We start from the raw sequence: 21,538 nt of genomic DNA on the forward strand, positions 1-21,538 counted from the left end.
TCATACAGACGGATCCGAAGATCCGTCTGCATAAAAGCTTTTTCAGAGCTGAGTTTTCACTTCGTGAAAACTCAGATCCGACAGTATATTCTAACACAGAGGCGTTCCCATGGTGATGGGACGCTTCTAGTTAGAATACACTACAAACTGTGTACAAGACTGCCCCCTGCTGCTTGGCAGCACCCGATCTCTTACAGGGGGATATGATAGTACAATTAACCCCATCATATCCCCCTGTAAGAGATCAGGGCTGCCAGGCAGCAGGGGGCAGACCCCCCCCCCCTCCCCAGTTTGAATATCATTGTGCGGCCCCCCCCTCCCCTGTTGTTAACTGTTGGTGGCACAGTGTGCGCACCCCCCTCCCTCCCTCCCTCTATTGTTTTAATACATTGGGGCCAGTGTGCGCGCGCCCCCCAACCCCCCCTCCCTCCCTCTATTGTTTTAATACATTGGGGCCAGTGTGCGCGCGCCCCCCCAACCCCCCCTCCCTCTATTGTTTTAATACATTGGGGCCAGTGTGCGCACCCCCCCCCAACCCCCCCCCCCCCCCCCTCCCTCTATTGTAATCATCATCGGTGGCAGCGGAGTAGAAGATTTTCATACTTACCTGGCTGCTGGCTGCTGCGATGTCTGCGTCCGGCCGGGAGCTCCTCCTACTGGTAAGTGACAGGTCTGTGCGGCGCATTGCTGTCACTTACCAGTAGGAGGAGCTCCCGGCCGGACGCAGACATCGCAGCAGCCAGCAGCCAGGTAAGTATGAAAATCTTCTACTCCGCTGCCACCGATGATGATTACAATAGAGGGAGGGAGGGGGGTGGGGGGGGTGCGCACACTGGCCCCAATGTATTAAAACAATAGAGGGAGGGAGGGGGGGTTGGGGGGGCGCGCGCACACTGGCCCCAATGTATTAAAACAATAGAGGGAGGGAGGGGGGTTGGGGGGGCGCGCGCACACTGGCCCCAATGTATTAAAACAAGAGAGGGAGGGAGGGGGGGTTGGGGGGCGCGCGCACACTGGCCCCAATGTATTAAAACAATAGAGGGAGGGAGGGGGGTTGGGGGGGCGCGCGCACACTGGCCCCAATGTATTAAAACAAGAGAGGGAGGGAGGGGGGGTTGGGGGGCGCGCGCACACTGGCCCCAATGTATTAAAACAATAGAGGGAGGGAGGGAGGGGGGTGCGCACACTGGCCACCAACGAGTTAACAACAGGGGAGGGGGGGCCCACTGGCCACCAATGAGTTAAAAACAGGGGGGGGGGGGTCTGCCCCCTGCTGCCTGGCAGCACCTGCCAGGCAGCAGGGGGCAGTCATGTACACAGTTTTTTTGTATATTCTAACCTGAAGCGTCTCCATCACCATGGGAACGCCTCTGTGTTAGAATATACTGTCGGAAATGAGTTTCACGATGTAGCTCATATCCGACAGTATATTCTAACATAGAGGCGTTCCCATGGTGATGGGGACGCTACAAGTTAAAATATACCATCGGATTGGAGAAAACTCCAATCCGATGGTATAACAGAACTCCAGACTTTACATTGAAAGTCAATGGGGACGGATCCGTTTGAAATGGCACCATATTGTGTCAACATCAAACGGATCCGTCCCCATTGACTTGCATTGTAATTCAGGACGGATCCGTTTGGCTCCGCAGGGCCAGGCGGACACCAAAATGACTTTTTTTTCATGTCCGTGGATCCTCCAAAAATCAAGGAAGACCCACGGACGGAAAAACGGTCACGGATCACGGACCAACGGAACCCCGTTTTGCGGACCGTGAAAAAAAACGTCCGTGTGCATGAGGCCTTATTGTGACAATAATTACATATGTAACAAGTAAAACACCACACAGTACATTTAGCCCTGGTGAACTACACGGAAGAGGTGTGTCATTGTGGCATTACACACTAGATGCCACACATCACCCTGGGGGCTCTAAGTGACACCTGGCCCGTACTTTTAATACTATATCACGTTTAGAGGTTACACACCCCTGTGAATTTTTTCATACTGAATATCATTAAACTTTTTTTGTTTTTTGATTTTCAACGTCCATGAATATTTACATTTGCTTGAATAATCAATCTGGACATATACCTTTTTTCACCATATCAATTGCCTATAGTTACTAACAAATGTGCCCGCAAATACACATCAGTTGTGTCTGGCTCTGCAAAAAAACTGGCTGGACACAACTGACGTATGTGTGTAAGGCCTCATGCACACGACCGTAGTTATGGTACGCATCCGAGCCGCAGTTTTTGCGGATCGGAGGCGGACCCATTCACTTCAATGGGGCCGCAAAAGATGCGGACATCACATTTTTCAGGCATCATCTTTGAGTTCAGGAAAAATTGCAGCAGGTTCTAGACTGTGGGTTTTCATAGAAATAAATGGGGTTTGCACGAGAGCAGAAGGCATCCAGATGCTTTTCTTAAAATAATGGTTGCTAGGAGACAGAGATTATTATTTTTCTTATTTTTTTAACATGTGTGAAAAAAAACGCATGCAATCCAGGAACCAAAATACCATCCGGAAGGAAAAAACGCACAAACTGAACACAGTCTCAAGCAAAACTAATTGAACTTGCTTGCAAAACCATGTTTTTTCAGACACTCTGAAAGAAGCCTTGAGGTGTATATACAGGTGAAACTCGAAAAATTTGAATATCGTGCAAAAGTCCATTTATTTCAGTAATGCAAATTAAAAGGAATTGCATTAATGCAGCTTAAAATTAGAATATTGTGAAAAGGTTCAATATTCTAGGCTCAAAGTGTCCCACTCTAGTCAGCTAATGAATCCATACCCCCTGAGCAAAGGGGACCTCACAATTGTGACTTTGGGGTTTCATAAGCTGTAAGCCATAATCATCCAAATTATAACAAATAAAGGCCTGAAATATCTCGCTCTGCATGTAATGAGTCTCATATGTTAGTTTCACCTTTTAAGTTGCATTACTGAAATAAATGAACTTTGCACGATATTCCAGTTTCACCTGTGTGTATATATATGTATATATCTCACAGCACAAATATATATATGTCCACATTCTCTTATATATTGCTTTGCAGGTAAGTCAGGAAAATTACCAATTTTTAAAACTGCGTGCTACGTTCAGAGGAGCTGAACACACTGAATGCTGAGTCCCAGGACAGATGCAGAATTCCGCAGTAAGTAATCCAGTGTGTGTAGAATAATGGCCGTGTTACGGCGTCTGTGTCACTGGCAGATTATTCGATTTTTTCTCCAGGGTCAGCATAGTTCAGACTGCTTTGTGTCGAGTTGTTATCGTCACTAGCAACATCACTAAGCTGTTCTGCAGAGGGCTGCGGATTTCTCTCTGTAATGTGTTTCTCATCTCTCCAGAGGGTTAACAGTTCATCCGTAATTTTTTCCGAATGTCTGTGCTAGTCTGCAGATCTACACAATGGGTAGGAGATGTTGACTAACATGTGTTTGAATTTAAGTTTTCATCTTTTTGGCTACTGTTTTTCCAGGCAGCTGACCAAAGATCTCTTGTCAATTCCCCACAGGGTTATGGACGGACCATTCTCGGGGTGTGCAGGAGGCACAATTACAAAATAACATTGTACATGGTTAAAGTTAATATCTTTTGGCGCGCATATTACAAATGACGGCCTCTGTTTGGAAATCGCAGGCTTGTGCTTAGGCACTTTTCCATGGTGTATTTTTAGGGCCTGATAGCTGCTTTAAGGTTCTATTATCAAGGAGTTTCCAATCTGACATGGCTGATCAGGGGCGACCATACGATATGTGGAAACAAGGGTCATGGTGCTACTTTGGCAACAAAACAATATTTCTCAGTGCCGGTAAGATTGCATGCGGAGCTCGGAGAATGAACTATTTCCATGGCTTACCTTTACCAGTGGATGGGCACTAGAGAAGTGCCATGAAGAAGATGCTCTATAACAGGCACCTCATGTACGGTACAGTATAAGCCAGATGATGTGTCTATAGAGTTGTTTCCTCATGACATAATACCTTACTAACTCACAAGCTATGAAATTAGGGGACACATGGTAAAATACTAGAGATTAGCAAATCACAGCAGATGTATTTTTATTAACCCCCGTTATCAGGCGATATAGGATCTAAAATTCTTATAGTCTCAGGGATCCTGCATTTTCCATTGTATGGCCCCTTGTTCTAACACTGGCTCTGCCTGTACTATGTCTATGTGTGATTTGTGGGCACTACTCTGTGCCAGCTAAACCTAAGATTGCGGGAAATGCGATGAGCTTATTATCCTGAGGATAGGGCATCAGTACAAAACCACTTTATGCATAAATAACAAAAAATAGTCAAATCCAAATTAATGAATAACCAAAGGAAGATTAAAAGACTGGACAACTTATGCTTTCATGCACTAGCAGCCATTGTATCTTTGACTTAACTTAGGCTTCCGCTGTAATGGCTGGATTCGGAGTAATCTCCTAGATTGGAGGGGGCTCTCTCTGTGACCCTTGCACCCCACGAATGTAATCAAGGGGGTCTGCCATGGCAGCTGGGTGCCTTACAAAGTACTTCAGGCCTGCCATGAGTAAGCCTATTAAGGCCTCATGCACGCGGCCGTGTTCCGCGGCCGAGAGCGGATGGTGGAAACCCGGCCGGGTTTCCACGGTCCGCTCTCGGCTGCGGAACACGGCCGTGTGCATGAGGCCTAAAAGCCACATGCTTAGGCTAGTTTCACACTTGAGGCAGGGAAATCCAGCAGGTTGTTCCGGTAGAGAGCAGCCTGCCAGAGTTCTCCAGATCCGTATTGCCAGATACTACCAACTCTAATGGGGTCCAGCAGAGGTCTGGCCGCTAGCCAGCAAATATGCAGAGAATCAGCCGGACAAAAATCACTGTGTGCAACGAAATGCGATGAGCTTATTATCCTGAGGATAGGGCATCAGTACAAAACCACTTTATGCATAAATAACAAAAAATAGTCAAATCCAAATTAATGAATAACCAAAGGAAGATTAAAAGACTGGACAACTTATGCTTTCATGCACTAGCAGCCATTGTATCTTTGACTTAACTTAGGCTTCCGCTGTAATGGCTGGATTCGGAGTAATCTCCTAGATTGGAGGGGGCTCTCTCTGTGACCCTTGCACCCCACGAATGTAATCAAGGGGGTCTGCCATGGCAGCTGGGTGCCTTACAAAGTACTTCAGGCCTGCCATGAGTAAGCCTATTAAGGCCTCATGCACGCGGCCGTGTTCCGCGGCCGAGAGCGGATGGTGGAAACCCGGCCGGGTTTCCACGGTCCGCTCTCGGCTGCGGAACACGGCCGTGTGCATGAGGCCTAAAAGCCACATGCTTAGGCTAGTTTCACACTTGAGGCAGGGAAATCCAGCAGGTTGTTCCGGTAGAGAGCAGCCTGCCAGAGTTCTCCAGATCCGTATTGCCAGATACTACCAACTCTAATGGGGTCCAGCAGAGGTCTGGCCGCTAGCCAGCAAATATGCAGAGAATCAGCCGGACAAAAATCACTGTGTGCAACGTTTTTTGTCAAGCTGATTCCAGACATTGTGCCAGACCTGCTAGACGCAACACCTGGCCACAGGTGTGAAAGATGCCTTAGCCTAATAGACTGCCTGTTACAGTTACCGTGAAAGGCTATAATGCATTAGTAAACAAGGTAAAATTGCATTATAAAAAGCCATTCAAAATATATATTATTTTTTCATAAAACGTGGTTGTCCGCAAACTGTATATTAAAGATAACGTTGTTTAAACCGCCCATGAACAATGTAAAAAAATAAATAAAACAACAACAAAAATAAATATATATATATCGGGGGGTTTTCGCTCTGGTAGACAGGATTAGCGGACGTAGTATAGAGGCAACAACAAGTTCTTTGGATCAAACAGTTCAGTGTTTTATTCACACTTTAGGCAAGTGACACAACAAGCAGTCATAATCAAGCAAAAAGTCACCTTGCGGTGTTGGTGGTAATTCACACAATGCGGCAATTCTGCCTCAAAGAGTCCTTGACGATAGCAGCACCAACCTGTTTTCACACCAAACAGGTAGCAAGCCTTCATCCAGACACAAGGCTCCAAGATCCCAACACAGAGACCTGGTTTCTGAGCCCAGCTGCCTATTTGAGGACAGCCAGGTGCTGCCAAAACCCGAACCGGCACTTAAAATCCGATCCGGTATTTGACCTCACTCGGCTGTAAATCAGCCCAGCAGCACATGCTGGGAGGAAAATATCTGTTTTCCCAGACCAAACCTCTCACTGTGTCACAATATATATTGACGGAACAGTTTTTTTCCTATCCCCCCCCCCCCCCCAAAAAAAAAGGTTAATAAGTTCCATTTTACCCAAAATGGTACCAATGAAAATGACATCTCATCCTGCAAAAACAAGCCACATGCAGCTACATCGACAGAAAAATGAATCATTTATGGTTCTTGGAATGCAACGACATAAACTATTATTTATATATGAGTCATGCTATTTTTGTGCAAAGGTAACAAAAAAGAAACGAAACATATATGGTATTGCGGTAATCGTACTGGCCCATAGAATAAAAGTAATATGCTTGTAATGTAAGTTATTGTATATGCTAGTTATTATTGATAGTTAATAAATTATATGTCGTACTTAATTACACTTCATTGTGCATAAAAACAAACCCTCATATACTGTAGCTACATAAAAAAAACACAACAAAAAATAAACAGCCACCCATCATCTTATTTTGTACTCCTCTGTAGCTAAAAATACTCCTCAAAAATGCTATGAGGAGTATTTTCACTCTGCCAGAATAAATGTACTCTGATCTATGTATACCATAGTTGCCAACTGTTGTGAATTTGCCAGGACTGACCCTAATTTTCAAACACAGTCCCGGCAGATTTGGGCTATCTTGGGCAGAAAATTTGCTGAGCTAATGTAAGCCCTGTCCATAAGTGGGCATTCCCAGGCAGGGTTGGTGCATTCCCATGAGCGGGGCTTAGATGCCCCGATTTTACCGACAAAAATGTTGGTAAGCACATATATACTTCTATGTGAAATTTATGTTTGTCCCAAAATTATACAGTGATAGTTCTTTAAAGAAGTATTTCAGGACATTATTATTGATGGCCTATCCTCGGGCATATCTGAAGAGGAGGAGTCCAGCACCCCTGCCGATCAGCTGTGTTGGGGTAGCAATGGCTTTTGAAGTCGGCACTGGACCTACACAGCTTCATCCACTGTGTAGTGGACAGAGCTGCAGCCTGCACTTGACTTCAGTGGCATCCACGTAACCAGTTCTGTGCACTACATAGTGAACAGAGTTGTGTAGTTAGGGAAGTCGGCACCAGAGCTACTGCAGAACACAGATGGTCCACAGATCAGATATTCATGGCCTACCCTGAGGAATGTCCATTAGTAATAAAATCCTAGAATACCCCTTCAAAGGGCATATTCCTTTTGTTAGTTACTTCAACTTTGTGCCATCTAACACTTATTTGCTGAAGTAACACAACCCCTCTAAAGACAGCTACCTTTTAGTTTAGATGAGCTCATATACTGCATGGAGTCAGTTAGTTTTTCCTTCAGATAACGGTACACTGCATGCCTTAAAGTCTATATACACCTTTAGGGGCAATATTTTTTTTAATGCCATTTGCTGAAGTTACACAACCCCTTTAAAGAGGACCTTTCACTACAATAAAAAATCTAAACTAAGTATACAGACACGGAGAGTGGCACCCAGGGATCTCCCTGCACTTACTATTATCCCTGGGCGCCGCTCCGTTCTCCCGGTATAGGCTTCGGTATCTTCATATGTTCAGCTCAACTGGGTGGAGCCTGCCGACGTCTCCTCCTCCGAGGCTGGAGCGCTGGCCAATCGAAGCGCTCAGCTCATAGCCTGAGCTCTGCGATTGGCCAGCACTCCAGCCTGGGAGAAGGAGATGCCAGCAGGCTCCATCCAGTTGAGCCGAACATATGAAGATACCGGAGCCTATACCGGGAGAACGGAGCGGCGCCCAGGGATAATAGTAAGTGCAGGGAGATCCCCGGGCGCCGCTCTCCATGTCTGTATGCTTAGTTTAGATTTTTTTTTATTGTAGTGAAAGGTCCTTTTTAAGCTTGTTAACAGTTTCAAATACCAACCAATACATTTAGTAGAGATATAAAGAAAGAAAGGTGCTCGTAGGGTTAGTAGTACTACAGTGCATTTGGAAAGTCTTCTGACCCTTTCACTTTTTTCCCATTTTGTAATGTTGCATCATGCTTGGAGGAAGCCAGGCACTGCACAATACCATCCCTGCAGTGAAGCATGGTGGTGGCAGCATTACGCTGTGGGGATGTTTTTCAGCAGCAGGGACAGGGTGACTGACTGGGCAGAATTGAGGGAAATCTGAATGGAGCAAAGTACGGAGATATTCTTAATGAAAACCTGATCCAGAGAGCTCTGGACCAAAGACGGGGATGAAGGTTTACCATCGAACAAGACAATGACCCTAAGCACACAGCCAAGACAACACAAGAGGGGCTTAGGGACAACTCTGTGAATGTCCTTCAGTGGCCCAGCCACTGACTTTAACCCAATTTTACATCTCTGGGGAGACCTGAAAAAGACTGTCCACTGATGGTCCCCATCCAACCCCGACAGAGCTTGAGATGATCTTCAGAGAAAAGTTGCATAAAACACCCAGATCTAGGTGTACAAACCTTGTGGCATCATACCCAAGAAGACTGGAGGCTGTAATCACTGCCAACTACTGAATAAAAAGGGTCTGAGTACTTATGTCAATACAAGATTTTAGTTTTTCCTTTTTAATAAATTAACAAACATTTCAAACGTTCTGGTTTCACTTTCTCATTATGAGATATTGAGCGCAGATTGATGGGGAACATTTTGATATTAACATAACAAAATGTGGAAAAAGTTAACTTGTCTGAAGACTTTCCATATGCACTGTATGTATAGTTTAGCAGGCTCACCTTATCATGTGTGTAAATTGGGCATTTCACTAATAAACGCTTTTTGATGGCAGTAGCCGAGTTTGGTGGCAAATCAGAGTGGCAGTACCACAGAGAATTAGTAGCTGTATGAATCAATCGCACAGTTTAGGCCTCTTTTAAACGTCTGTATCCGTGATGACATCCATGACATGACATCCGTCAAGAATCAGTGTTTGGTCCGTGTGTCTTGCCTTACACGTGTCATCCGTATTCCATGGACGCTGCTAGTCCGTGACGAACACGTACAGCACCCATCCATGATTCACTGACATGTGAAAGAGGCCTCAAAAGGAGTGCATGCGGCCAAATAATATAATCCAAAGGGTACATCATTCCAAAAGAGATCCTTTACTTTTATAGGGTAATAATGCCATTGTCTCTTTGACAATGAAGGGGTCTCCGAGCCCAGAAATGTGTTGTAAAAACAGGGGCCTCTTTTGAGGCCTAAGCTGTGCAACTAATTCGTACAGCTACTGAATCTTTGTATTAATAACCAGCAGAACAGTGAACGCAGCTCTAGAGTAAAATACAGGATGTAACTCAGGATCAGTACTGGAAAAGTCATGTAATGTATGTACACAGTGACTCCACAAGCAGAATAATGAGTGCAGCTCTGGAGTATAATACAGGATATAACTCATAATCAGTAGATGATAAGTAATGTATGTAGACAGTGACTCCACAAGCAGAATAATGAGTGCAGCTCTGGAGTATAATACAGGATATAACTCATAATCAGTAGAGGATAAGTAATGTATGTAGACAGTGACTCCACCAGAAGAATAGTGAGTGCAGCTCTGAAGTATAAGGCCTCTTTCACATGTGTGTTGCGTGTGAGGGCCGGATAGGATGCGGGTGCACGATTTTTCCGCGCAAGTGCAAAGCGTTTTAATGCATTTTGCTCGCGCGTGAGAAAAATCGGCATGTTTGGTACACAGACCCGAACCCGGACTTCTTCACAGGTGTTGTGTAGATTTTATTATTTTCCCTTATAACATGGTTATGAGGGAAAATAATAGCATTTTATAATACAGAATGCTTAGTAAAATAAGACTGTTAAACAAGACATACAATGCAACAGCTCACTGCAAACCAAATAAAGTACAAAATTGCAATTTTTTGCTTTATTTGGTTTGCAGTGAGCTGTTGCATTGTATGTCTTGTTTAACAGTCTTGTTCTCAGCCATAGCAACGTGCCCCTGCGCTTTGGGATGTGCTGACTGACCCCCTTTTTTCTTTGCTAAGTAAAATAAGGATGGAGGGGTTAAAAAAATAAAATAAAATTCAACTCACCTCATCCACTTGTTCGCACAGCCCGGCTCGTCTTCTTTCTTCTTCTTTGATGACTTGGGAGGCAAAGGACCTTTGGTGACATCACTGCACTCATCACATGGTCCATCGCCATAGTGATGGATCATGTGATAGACCATGTGATGGGCACAGTGACCTCACCAAAGGTCCTTTTCTCCCAGGTACTCAAAGAAAAAGAAAGAAGACGAGCCGGGCTGCGTAAACAAGTGGATGAGGTGAGTAAATATTATTTTTTTTTTTCAACCCCTCCATCCCTATTTTACTAAGAATTCTGTATTAAGAATGCTATTATTTTCCCTTATAACCAGGGAAATAATAAAGATCGGGTCCCCATCCTGATCGTCACCTAGCAACTGTGTGTGAAAATCACACCGCATCCGCACTTGCTTGTGGATGCTTGCGATTTTCACGCAGCCCCATTTGCTTCTATGGGGCCTGCGTTGCGTGAAAAACCCACAATATAGAGCATGCTGCGATTTTCACGCAACGCACAAGTGATGCGTGAAAATCACCGCTCATATGCACAGCCCCATTGAAGTGAATGGGTCCGGATTCAGTGCGGGTGCAATGCGTTCACCTCACGCATTGCACCCCCGCGGAAAACTCGCCCGTGTGAAAGAGGTCTAATTCAGGATCAGGACGGGTAGGTAATGTATGTACACATGAGCATAATAGTGAGTGCTCCAGATCCATGCAGAATAAGTATGTACTCAGTGGTAATAGAAGGTATAGAGTTAGATTGAAGGTAGTGCAGGCCTGGGAATTTGGGAGGGAATTGGGGGTGGGGAGGGGTTTAAGGGTATAGAAATTTTAATCTAGATGTATTATTTTTGTATGTTATATACCGGGTGACAGGATACAACCCCGACCACTGTGACCCCATCTATATAATATATACCCCCTATATCTAATACACAGACACTAGTCTAGTAATAGGAGGACATTAACCAGTTATATACCAGGTGACAGGACACAACCCCGACCACTGTGTTTAAGGCCTAGTTCACACGAATATTTTTTTTGCGGGTGTACGGGCCGTTTTTTTGTGGTCCGTATACGGTCCGTATACGGAACCATTCATTTCAATGGTTCCGCAAAAAAACTGAATGTGTTCCGTATGCATTCTGTTTCCGTATTTCAGTTTTTCCGTTCCGTTGAAAGATAGAGCTTGTCCTATATTTGGCCGTAAATCACGGGTCGTGGCTCCATTCAAGTCAATGGGTCCGCAATGGGTCCGTTTTTTCTGAACCATCTATTGAAAATGTTATGCCCAGCCCAATTTTTTCTATGTAATTACTGTATACTGTATATGCCATACGGAAAAACGGAACAGAAACGGAAACACAACGGAACTCAAAAACGGAACAACGGATCCGTGAAAAACGAACCGCAAAAAACTATAAAAGCCATACGTTTGTGTGAACTAGGCCTAAGAAATAAAATAAAAGTAACGCAGGTCTCTGACGGATTTAATTGAAAAGCAGAATTAACAGTCTTCAGAGCATAGTGCACATTATTGACAATTGTTCATAAAGACCAATTAGAAAATGATTTTTAAGCTCATAACAAGTAGAATAAAATAATAAAAATGCCCTGAAAGGTGTCAATTGCCTTTTAAGCCTGCAGAATAGTGAGTGCAGCATCGGAGTATATGGCACCAACAATCAGTGCAGAATAAGTAATATCATGTACAGTATGCGCAGAGTGACTCCACCAAAATAAAAGCGAGTACAGCTCTAGAGTATAGTACAGGATAAGTAATGTATGTACACAGTGACGCCACCAGCAGAATAGTGAGTGCAGCTCTGGAGTATAATACCCAGTCACAGAGGGAAGAATGTCAGTCACTGATAGGACTGCCTAGTAGACTTCAAAGCCCAGGATAAGCAGGAACTAAAATGAATGAAATATAAGTTATACCAATCCTTTTCCAATAAAACTATGCACCAGCCTGCTCAGTTCCTCCTGCTCTATACCATGCTGCTGGCAGGTTACATTGCATTTCCATGGAGACAACTTCCCTTTAATTCATTTCTCATTATTTGCAATGTCTACTCACTTGTTCATGTAGTTCTTCTGGAAGCTCCCCATTATCCATGGAATAAAGTGAGTAATAATTTGAGGACTCTTTGTTGGGGCATGCTGAGGGACTGGTTAGTATGGTCAGTGACCAGATAAGTGTCAGAATAATAATGTGCCTTATCTGAAAAATGAATTTCTTCCACGTGGAGCTCTACTTTACAGGTATTTTCTACAATTTTTTCTGTTACTGATCTTGGCCAGTTATATCCATAGAACAGAATTCTGCTCTGGAAAATAGTGAAGAAATATCCAGCTCAGTTCAGGTGAAGTATTGTAACTTTATTCCAGCGTTATAAAATCCGTATACAAGTGTAAGTCTACGCGTTCCAGACCTCTTAGATATGTGGGTCCTTCCTCATGAGAAACATGTTTGTCATGAGGAAGGACCCACATATCTAAGAGGTCTGAAACGCGTAGACTTACACTTGTATACGGATTTTATAACGCTGGAATAAAGTTACAATACTTCACCTGAACTGAGCTGGATATTTCTTCACTATTTTCTGGACTTTACCGCATCCAGGTGCGGCATCCGTGCACAGCAGGTGATTCAACTACTACAGGTGAGAGCTGCCTTACAATTTTAGAATTCTGCCATGTAAATAACCAGTAATTGGAGTTCTTGTATGTATTAAATTAACTGCTCTGAACCATCTTCTCTATTCAGGATTGTCAGATGTACAATATAGCCAATACTGAAAGCTAATGGGCAGTAATGATCATACCTGGATCCATTCATGTGCTCATATTCCCTTTTAATGTTGACCCGCATCGGCTGGTTGATCCACTCCTGCTGTGGGGGGAGCGTGTGGATTTTATGGGGCTGGCCATAGTCTGAGTTTCCAGAGGCTGTCATGTCTGCCTTAGGTAAATGAGATGCCGCTCCATATGTTGACTCGAACAGGGACTGGTCGTCGCTCACCACCGACAGAGCTTCCTGTGGTACAAAGAAGAAGTTACTGTAGTTCATCAAGTGTCGGGTACAAATAGGTTTTTTTTTTTTTTTTTTGCTCACAGGATGTTATATAAATTGCAAAAGGAAAGAAGACACTTCCCCATAGAGCTTGCAATCTAAATCTAGATTTGTCTCTACCAGGTTTCTCTGAAAGCCAAATGTATTGATTATACAGCTAAGCTCAGAAGTAGTCTCATGTCACCTGTACAAAGTGTACTGCATTGTCCTTAAGTCAGGGGACAGATCAAGTTCTCAAGGAATAATAATGTGGAATAGCAGCAGAAGGACCTAATATCATGACTTTGGGATTCTGCTCTTCTAGAAGGACATTGGATGATCCCGTGTGTAAAAACAGCAAAGCTTTTCACTCCCACTATGTCTGCATTGTGCAATGTTTGCTAGAAACATGCGGTTTCATTACAATTTACCCAATAACTGTAAAGTGTGACTCACTATTTCTGTGCACAGCCTTGTGCGCTCAGTAGCAGGACTCTTTTGTTCATCATTAGTTGCATTATTTTCCATTGTTTTTGTGGCTTCCCACAAAATTATCCAGTGAAACATAAGATTGTAAATACACACTTTTTATGTCAAGATATGTGTCTACGTACTATCTACTCCGCATAAACAATGGAGTCATCATGTAAATGCTTTATATTTCATATCCTGTACTCATTACATCCTGTTTTATACTCCAGAGCTGCACTCACTATTCTGCTGGTGGATTCACTGTGTACATACACTACTTATCCTGTACTGATCCCGAGTTACATCCTGCATTATACTTCAAAGCTGCACTCACTATTCTGCTGGTGGAGTCACTGTGTACATACACTACTTATCCTGTACTGATCCCGAGTTACATCCTGCATTATACTTCAAAGCTGCACTCACTATTCTGCTGGTGGAGTCACTGTGTACATACACTACTTATCCTGTACTGATCCCGAGTTACATCCTGTATTACACTCCAGAGCTGTACTCACTATTCTGCTGGTGGAGTCACTGTGTACATACATTACTTATCCTGTACTGATCCTGGGTTATATCCTGTGTAGAACATAGATGCCATGCTTGGTCAGATTCAAACCTAGGACCTCAGCGCTGCAAGGCACCAGTGCTTATCACTGAGCCACCATGCTGCCCATCCTGTATTATATGTATACATTTATATCTATGCACTAGCTACATATCTACATGTGTAATCTGCTTAAATAATGGAGTCACTGTGTAAATGCATTATATTTTGTATCCTGTACTGATCCAGAGTTACATCCTGCATTATACTCCAGAGCTGCACTCACTATTCTGCTCGTGGAGTCACTGTGTAAATGTATTATTTTGCAAACAGCATTATGTACTAATCCTGAATTACAGCCTGTATTATACTCCAGAGCTGCACTCGCTATCCTATTAGTGAAGGGTCACAGTTGGCATACCTGACATTACGTATCCTGTACTGATCTCGAGTTACACACAGTATTATATTCAAGAGCTGAACTCACTGTTCTGCTGGTGGAGTCACTGTGTACATACATAGGACCCCAGACCTGGGAGTACTACACATTGTTTATTATGTACTGTGTACTGTTTTGCTTCTAGTCATAGTTCCTAGAAAGGAAAGGATGTCAAAGTTGGGCAAGGAACATGTTTAACTACCCTGTTCCTGAACTGCTACATCTGTATCTACAGACACTGCTGTAAGATGAGGGACTACAACCAAGACACCCATCACCAAACAACCACTAGGCCAGTATCACCTAAGTGCTTAACTGCATCCATCCAGCCTGCCTCCAGAATTCCTTGCTGGTGCCAGAGAGAATTGCACTAAAGCTTCTGTATGTATTTAAAGTTCTATTTCTCACTTAGTAAAAACGACTTTGTTACATTTAACTTTGGCCTCATTCTTCAGTTCAGTAATACCACTGCACTGATCCCAGTGTACACTGACACTACACTTCATCAGTGCCACTACCACTACTCCAGCTCCTCATGGGGTCGCTGCACCTACATTACTCATGTACTGATCCTGAGTTACATCCTACTCCACAGCTACAGTCACTAAAGTTATTTTACGCACCTGTATAGCACTACTATAGTCCGCAGCACTTCACAGATATTAGCATCACTCTGTCCCCAATAGGGCACACATTCTAAGATCCCTACCAGTATTTGGAGAAAACCAGAATACCCAGAGGAGCAAACACAGGGAGAACATAGATGCCATCCTTGGTCAGATTCGAACCTAGGACCCCAGCACTGCAAGACCCCAGTGCTAATCACTGAACCACCATGCTGCCCATCCTGTATTATATGTATACATTTATATCTATGTACTAGCTACATATCTACATGTGTAATCTGCTTAAACAATGGAGTCACTGTGTAAATGCATTATATTTTGTATCCTGTACTGATCCGAAGTTACATCCTGCATTATACTCCAGAGCTGCGCTCACTATTATGCTGGTGGAGTCACTATGTAAATGTATTAATATTGCAAACAGCATTATGTACTAATTCTGAGTTGCAGACAGTATTATACTGCAGAGCCTCACTCACTAATCTGCTGGTGGAGTCACTGTATAAACATATAGATATCACATGCAGCATCAGGTACTGATTCTGAGTTACATTTTGTATTATACTCCAGAGCTGTACTCACTATTCTACTGGTGAAATAACTGTGCACATATGTTACTTATCCTGTACTGATCCCAAGTTACATCCTGTATTATACTCCAGAGATGCACTCACTATTCTCCTGGTGGAGCCACTGTGTACATACATTACATGACTTATCCTGTACTGATCCTGAGTTACATCCTGTATTATACTCCAGAGCTGCACTCACTATTCTGTTGGTGGAGAAACTGTGTACATACATTATTTATCCTGTACTGATCAGCCAAATAGTGAGTGCAGCTCATGAGCATAATACAGTATAAGATCGAGTGGAACTAAGTCAGGATGAACACAGGATAAGTCATGTAATGTATGTACACAGTGACTCCACCAGCAGAATAGTGAGTGCAGCTCTGGAGTCTAATATTGGCTGTAAGTCAGGATTGATAAAGGATAAGTCATGCATCATATTTGCAAGTGACTAAAACTTTTGTATACAGCTAAATGGTGATTGCAGGTGAACAGACCACAGGGAAATACTTCATACATCACATGATAAGATCTGGTACTTGACTGATACAAAAACGTGCACGCTCTAGTAACAGCATTTGGGGGATATGGATGAACAATTGTTTGTGACACAATTTCAAGGTTTCAGATTCTCTTATTTTATTGTGCACTTGCTTTGAGTATATAAACATAGAGGGGGTGATTTATTAGGGTGAAATACTCCTATATTAGGTGTATTTCAGGTGCAGATTGCGGCGCAACAACTAGTTGCGCTGCAATCTGCGACTTTTCCCCGCTCACGACAGGTCTAAAATAAGTGGTCGGGGAAGGGGACAGGCCGGCAGAGTTAGTGGTCTATCACTGAATAGGACCACCTACGTGACTCCTAAGCTCAGAATGAATGAAATGCTGGTTTTCAGTCTGTTCTGCTCCTCCTGCTCTGTAACATGGTGTCTGGAGAGAGGGATGTGTTTTCAGTGTGACAGGTGTGTGATGGTGATGTATGTATACTAAATGACCCAGGATCAAATGAATGTATGCATGGTCTCTCTCTGTTCACATTGGTCCTGGAATGAGGGGTCGGGGGACCCCCATTCTGGAGATGGGTTTGAGTCCCAGAAGTGGCCCATTAATGGCATATTTTCTGGATATACCATAAATGGAAAAAGCCACAATAAAGGGGTTGTACAAGTGTTTTATACTGGAGATCTATCCAAAGGATAAGTCCCATTCAAGTGAATGGGGCTGAGCTGCAATACCAAGCACAGCCACTATCCAATGGATGGCGTTGTGTTAGTAGCTACAAGGATGCCACGGCGCTCAACAAAGTGCTGCATGCTCTTCAGACAGCTGATTGGCGGGGTGCAGGGTGTTGGATACCCACCGATCAAATACTATCCTCAGGATCGGTCATCAGTATAAAACACTTGGAAAGGTCCGCAATCTGCAAGATTCAGTCTGCACCGATGTTTTTGAGCCGTGGTACAGGCACGGGCAGCACCTGTTGTTGTGTGTGAGCCATAATAAAGATGATCACCAGGTAGGTTTGGGTTAGGGACCAGAATACTTCCATTGATACTAATAGTAACAAGGGAATCTGAGCCTCCCTTCCCAGCGTCAGTGCTTTTATTGGCAAATATTTCTACTTTTTCTTCCATTCATAAGATTATGTAATGTTACTTTGCTCAGGATAAAAGTCCAGAAATGAGCGAAGGTCATCGCCTGCCTGTGCTTATATGAAATGTTGGGCCGGTTTGGTGGCATGAGAGATGTGTGAGGTCTCTGTGGCTGATGACCAAGCAAGAGCTTATCCTGCACAGAATAGACAATATGAAGACAATATCAACATCCGAAATTCTGCCAAGAAATGGAAATGTTCACAGACATATTTGTTAGCGTGTTGTAAGATTTCCGTCCATATTGGGCCAGCTCGTGTTCACATCCAGTGAATTGCATTATCAGATGCCTATCCTCCGACATCATATATCGTATTCCCACCCCCTGTACATGCCCTCCTACATTGTCTTCATATACCAACACTTGTGACAATGGTGACCAGCTGAAATCTATTCCATAATGTTACATGAACTATGTGTGATCTGAGCATTTACTCACATAACAGAATACAAAAGAAACATTACGGGTACATGCACACGTTCAGGATTCATGCGCGGAGAATCCGCACTGAAATCCGCAAGTGTTCGCAAGCAAATCTGTGCGGTCAATCTGCATCAATTGGTGTGGATTTGCATGCGGATTTGGGTGCCGATTTAGGTGCGGATTCGAGGCGGAATGAAGAAAATCCAGTCAGGATAAATATAATAAATGAACATGCTGCGGATGTTAAAATCCGCAGCGCAGGTCAAAATCTGCGCTAAAAAAATTTGCATCGTGTGGATTGAGAATTTCTAATTCTCATAGAATAAAATGTACATGACCTACAGTGCGGATTTTCCACACGCTCCGCACGCAATCCTGATCGTGTGCATTTAGCCTAACGTGGGGAGATGGTAGAAGCAGATCTGTTTATGTGAATCCCTGCAGCACATCCATCTAGAGAATGATACATATAATGTACTGACAAATCATACCACATTTCTGCCACAGATAATTTCTAAGATTCAAACAACAGTTTAATGCATAAAACCCTTTGCATTACTGCTGCATACTACACACCACTGTGAGAGGGAAGATGCTGCCCAATTCTCCCTATAATAAGTAATGTATGCGTGATCTATAGCACAGATTGGGGATCAGACTTGGTTTTTTATACAAAGTGCTGCCACTACAGATACATGTCTTTAGTACACCAGTCCAGTGGTGTACATAGAGAAGTAAGGGCCCCATAGCAAGGATCAAACCAGGCCCCCCACACAGGACAGAAGGGTTTTTCCTAAACCCTTTTCGATGACCCTTAGGCCATTTTTCCCACTGCCTCATTTGCTAAAAGTTGTTCCTTTAGAGGGTAGAGTCCTGACCAAGTTTTCACCACCAGTAGAAGAGGAGATAATCCCAACTAAGACTGGGCCCCCTCTTGCCCTGGGCCCCATAGCAGTCGCATGGTCTGCCGCTATGGTAGTTACGCCCCTGCACCAGTCATAAATATTTCACCTTAAAGTTGTTGTTTTTTTGACATTTTAACAGTCTGGATAGGCCATCAGTGTCTGATCGGTGGGGGTCCAACACCCGGGACCCCTGCCAATCAGCTGTTTGAGAAGGCCATGGTGCTCCTATGGGCACTACTGCCTTCTTGCAGCTTTCGCTAGGCCAGCGATGTCATGTTCATCAGTCAAATGGCCTAGACGTAGCTCACTTCCATTCAAGTGAATGGGTTTGAGCTGTAATACAATGTACGGCGCCGCGCTTGGTAAGCTGCAAGAAGACCGCAGAGCTTAAAGGAGCACCGATGCCTTCTTAAACAGCATATCGACAGGGCTCCTGGGTGTCCCAGAGGATAGGTTATCAGTTAAAAAGTCTCAGAAACCCCTTTAAAATAAATCTTCCTTCAACTGTACAATGCTTTAAAAGACATCTACAGAGTATGTGTTCAAAAGTTCTTTCACATTTGAACTGACCTTAGACTTAAAGGCAGTCTGTCAGCAGATATGTATTGTGTTTTATTCTGCCAGGTTCTGCTCTTGAAAGTGCCCAGGAAATGGGGCTTCACAGTGCAGTGCTCTCTGCACTAAGCAGCTTCACAGCCCCTCCCCTCTGCTTTGAGTGATGGATGTACTGTTTCCTGATTGGATGCTATGGCTGTCACTCAAAGCTGAGGGGTGGGGAAGTGTAAAGCAGCTCACTGCAGAAGCACTGCCGTCTGGGCTCTTGCAGGAGCAGAATCTGGCAGAATAAAAGTTCATATACATATTACTCTTTATAATAGGAGCTCCACAAAAAGTATATTAGTCCAGCTCTCCCTGGCCCCTACCTAGTGCTGTCAGCAGTTCAGCATGGTCAAAAAACTGACAGACTTGTTTTAATAATGTTTTTGACACATACATAAATAAGGGTGGCCTAACACATCTGATAGAAATAGGGTGATAGTAAAATACCGTAACCATTGAACGACCAATCACCAGGTGAATGATCATTTCATTTTGGCGGCACACATTTTAGTCTATATTACCCTTTACATTCATTCAAACTCTCTAAGTATGTTCAGTGACCTATGAGGAGGAAAACTTTGATGGTGATGGTATGTAATCTGCTGTTAGGACATTAGATGGTGAGCCAACATACATCTAATGTTAGACGCAAAACAGCAGATGATACACACCTATACAAAGTACTAGCCAGTCTATCAAAAGGTTAAACTGCGTATATCATATGTAGTCAATCATTCCGTACTCGGCATTAAAACTATTGACCTACGTAATTCATGAGTGCATGAAACAAGCCAATGATAAAAAAAAAATTATATTATGGCACATAAAACAAAGGTTCAAACTGAGCTACGCAGCATAAAAAAGGACGGCATCCACAGGTCTTACAATATCCAATGTAATCAGTCAGTGTAGAGAATACCCCCACTATGCAGTAATATAAGCAAAACTGTCCAGTTCTAAAGGGCGTCTGCTCATACATACTGTAAGTTGCATGGGAATAAAAAGAAAGTTCAGTTATCCACCCCAACAAACTTTTCATCAAGAAAACCTTTGTCTAGGGGAAGGCTTTTTCACACCAAAGCCACATCGAGGTGGACAACATCCAGTTGTAATTTCAATATGGGTTCAATGATATCTTCCAACACTCTGAGATCTGTGGGAACTATCGAGACATTGGTAGTCATTGGTCTTGGATTGCTCTTTGCAGCATATCCCTATGAAATAGGCGTCACTGGAGGTGTGTGGCAGCCTCTCTCTACTGTAAGGATTCATGAGCACATGTGGAGATGCATGCTAATGGAGGAATCAGTGGTGTTAATGTTGGCAGAAGATCTTTTTCGCAGATAATTCTACCTTGCTCTGGCCCATAGACATGATTATAAGAACCACCATTGCCTCATAGTTCCTGTACTTAGAAGACTGACATTTATTGGGACCTTCAGAATCGCTTTAGGATTAACAAAAGGCCTAAAACACTTCTCACAAGAGTCTGCTAAATATAAAATGTAGTGTAATGTGCAAGGCTCTACTACAGATGTTGGGTGAAAAAACAGGAAGTGGCTCTGATATTTTTAGAAGAAAAAAGAGAGAGAGAGCAGCTCGTTTCTGAAGCGTTGATGGTGCAGATACTTATTTTGATATTGTAAACCACAAACGTCAGTCTAGAAATGTCAGGACGATCCGAGGCAGCAGTGCAGGATAGTTATCCAGTGCAGTTATCCAGTGATAGTTATCCAGTGATAGTTATCCAGTGCAGGATAGTTATCCAGTGCAGTTATCCAGTGATAGTTATCCAGTGATAGTTATCCAGTGCAGTTATCCAGTGATAGTTATCCAGTGATAGTTATCCAGTGCAGGATAGTTATCCAGTGCAGTTATCCAGTGATAGTTATCCAGTGCAGGATAGTTATCCAGTGCAGTTATCCAGTGATAGTTATCCAGTGATAGTTATCCAGTGATAGTTATCCAGTGC

General features: G+C 43.5%; 1 protein-coding gene across 1 annotated transcript in view; it reads right to left on the reverse strand.

The window, feature by feature from the left end:
- The window catches only part of FLI1 (Fli-1 proto-oncogene, ETS transcription factor), an 89,215-nt gene that overhangs the window by 46,351 nt on the left and 21,326 nt on the right, over window positions 1-21,538 (reverse strand). Inside the window, exon 2 of the mRNA XM_044281766.1 lies at window positions 13,098-13,309. Within this exon, the coding sequence (XP_044137701.1) occupies window positions 13,098-13,309 (212 nt within the window). The remainder of the gene's footprint in view (window positions 1-13,097; window positions 13,310-21,538) is intronic.

The sequence above is a fragment of the Bufo gargarizans genome, chromosome 2, assembly GCF_014858855.1.
Source record: "Bufo gargarizans isolate SCDJY-AF-19 chromosome 2, ASM1485885v1, whole genome shotgun sequence".
Classification (NCBI taxonomy): domain Eukaryota; kingdom Metazoa; phylum Chordata; class Amphibia; order Anura; family Bufonidae; genus Bufo; species Bufo gargarizans.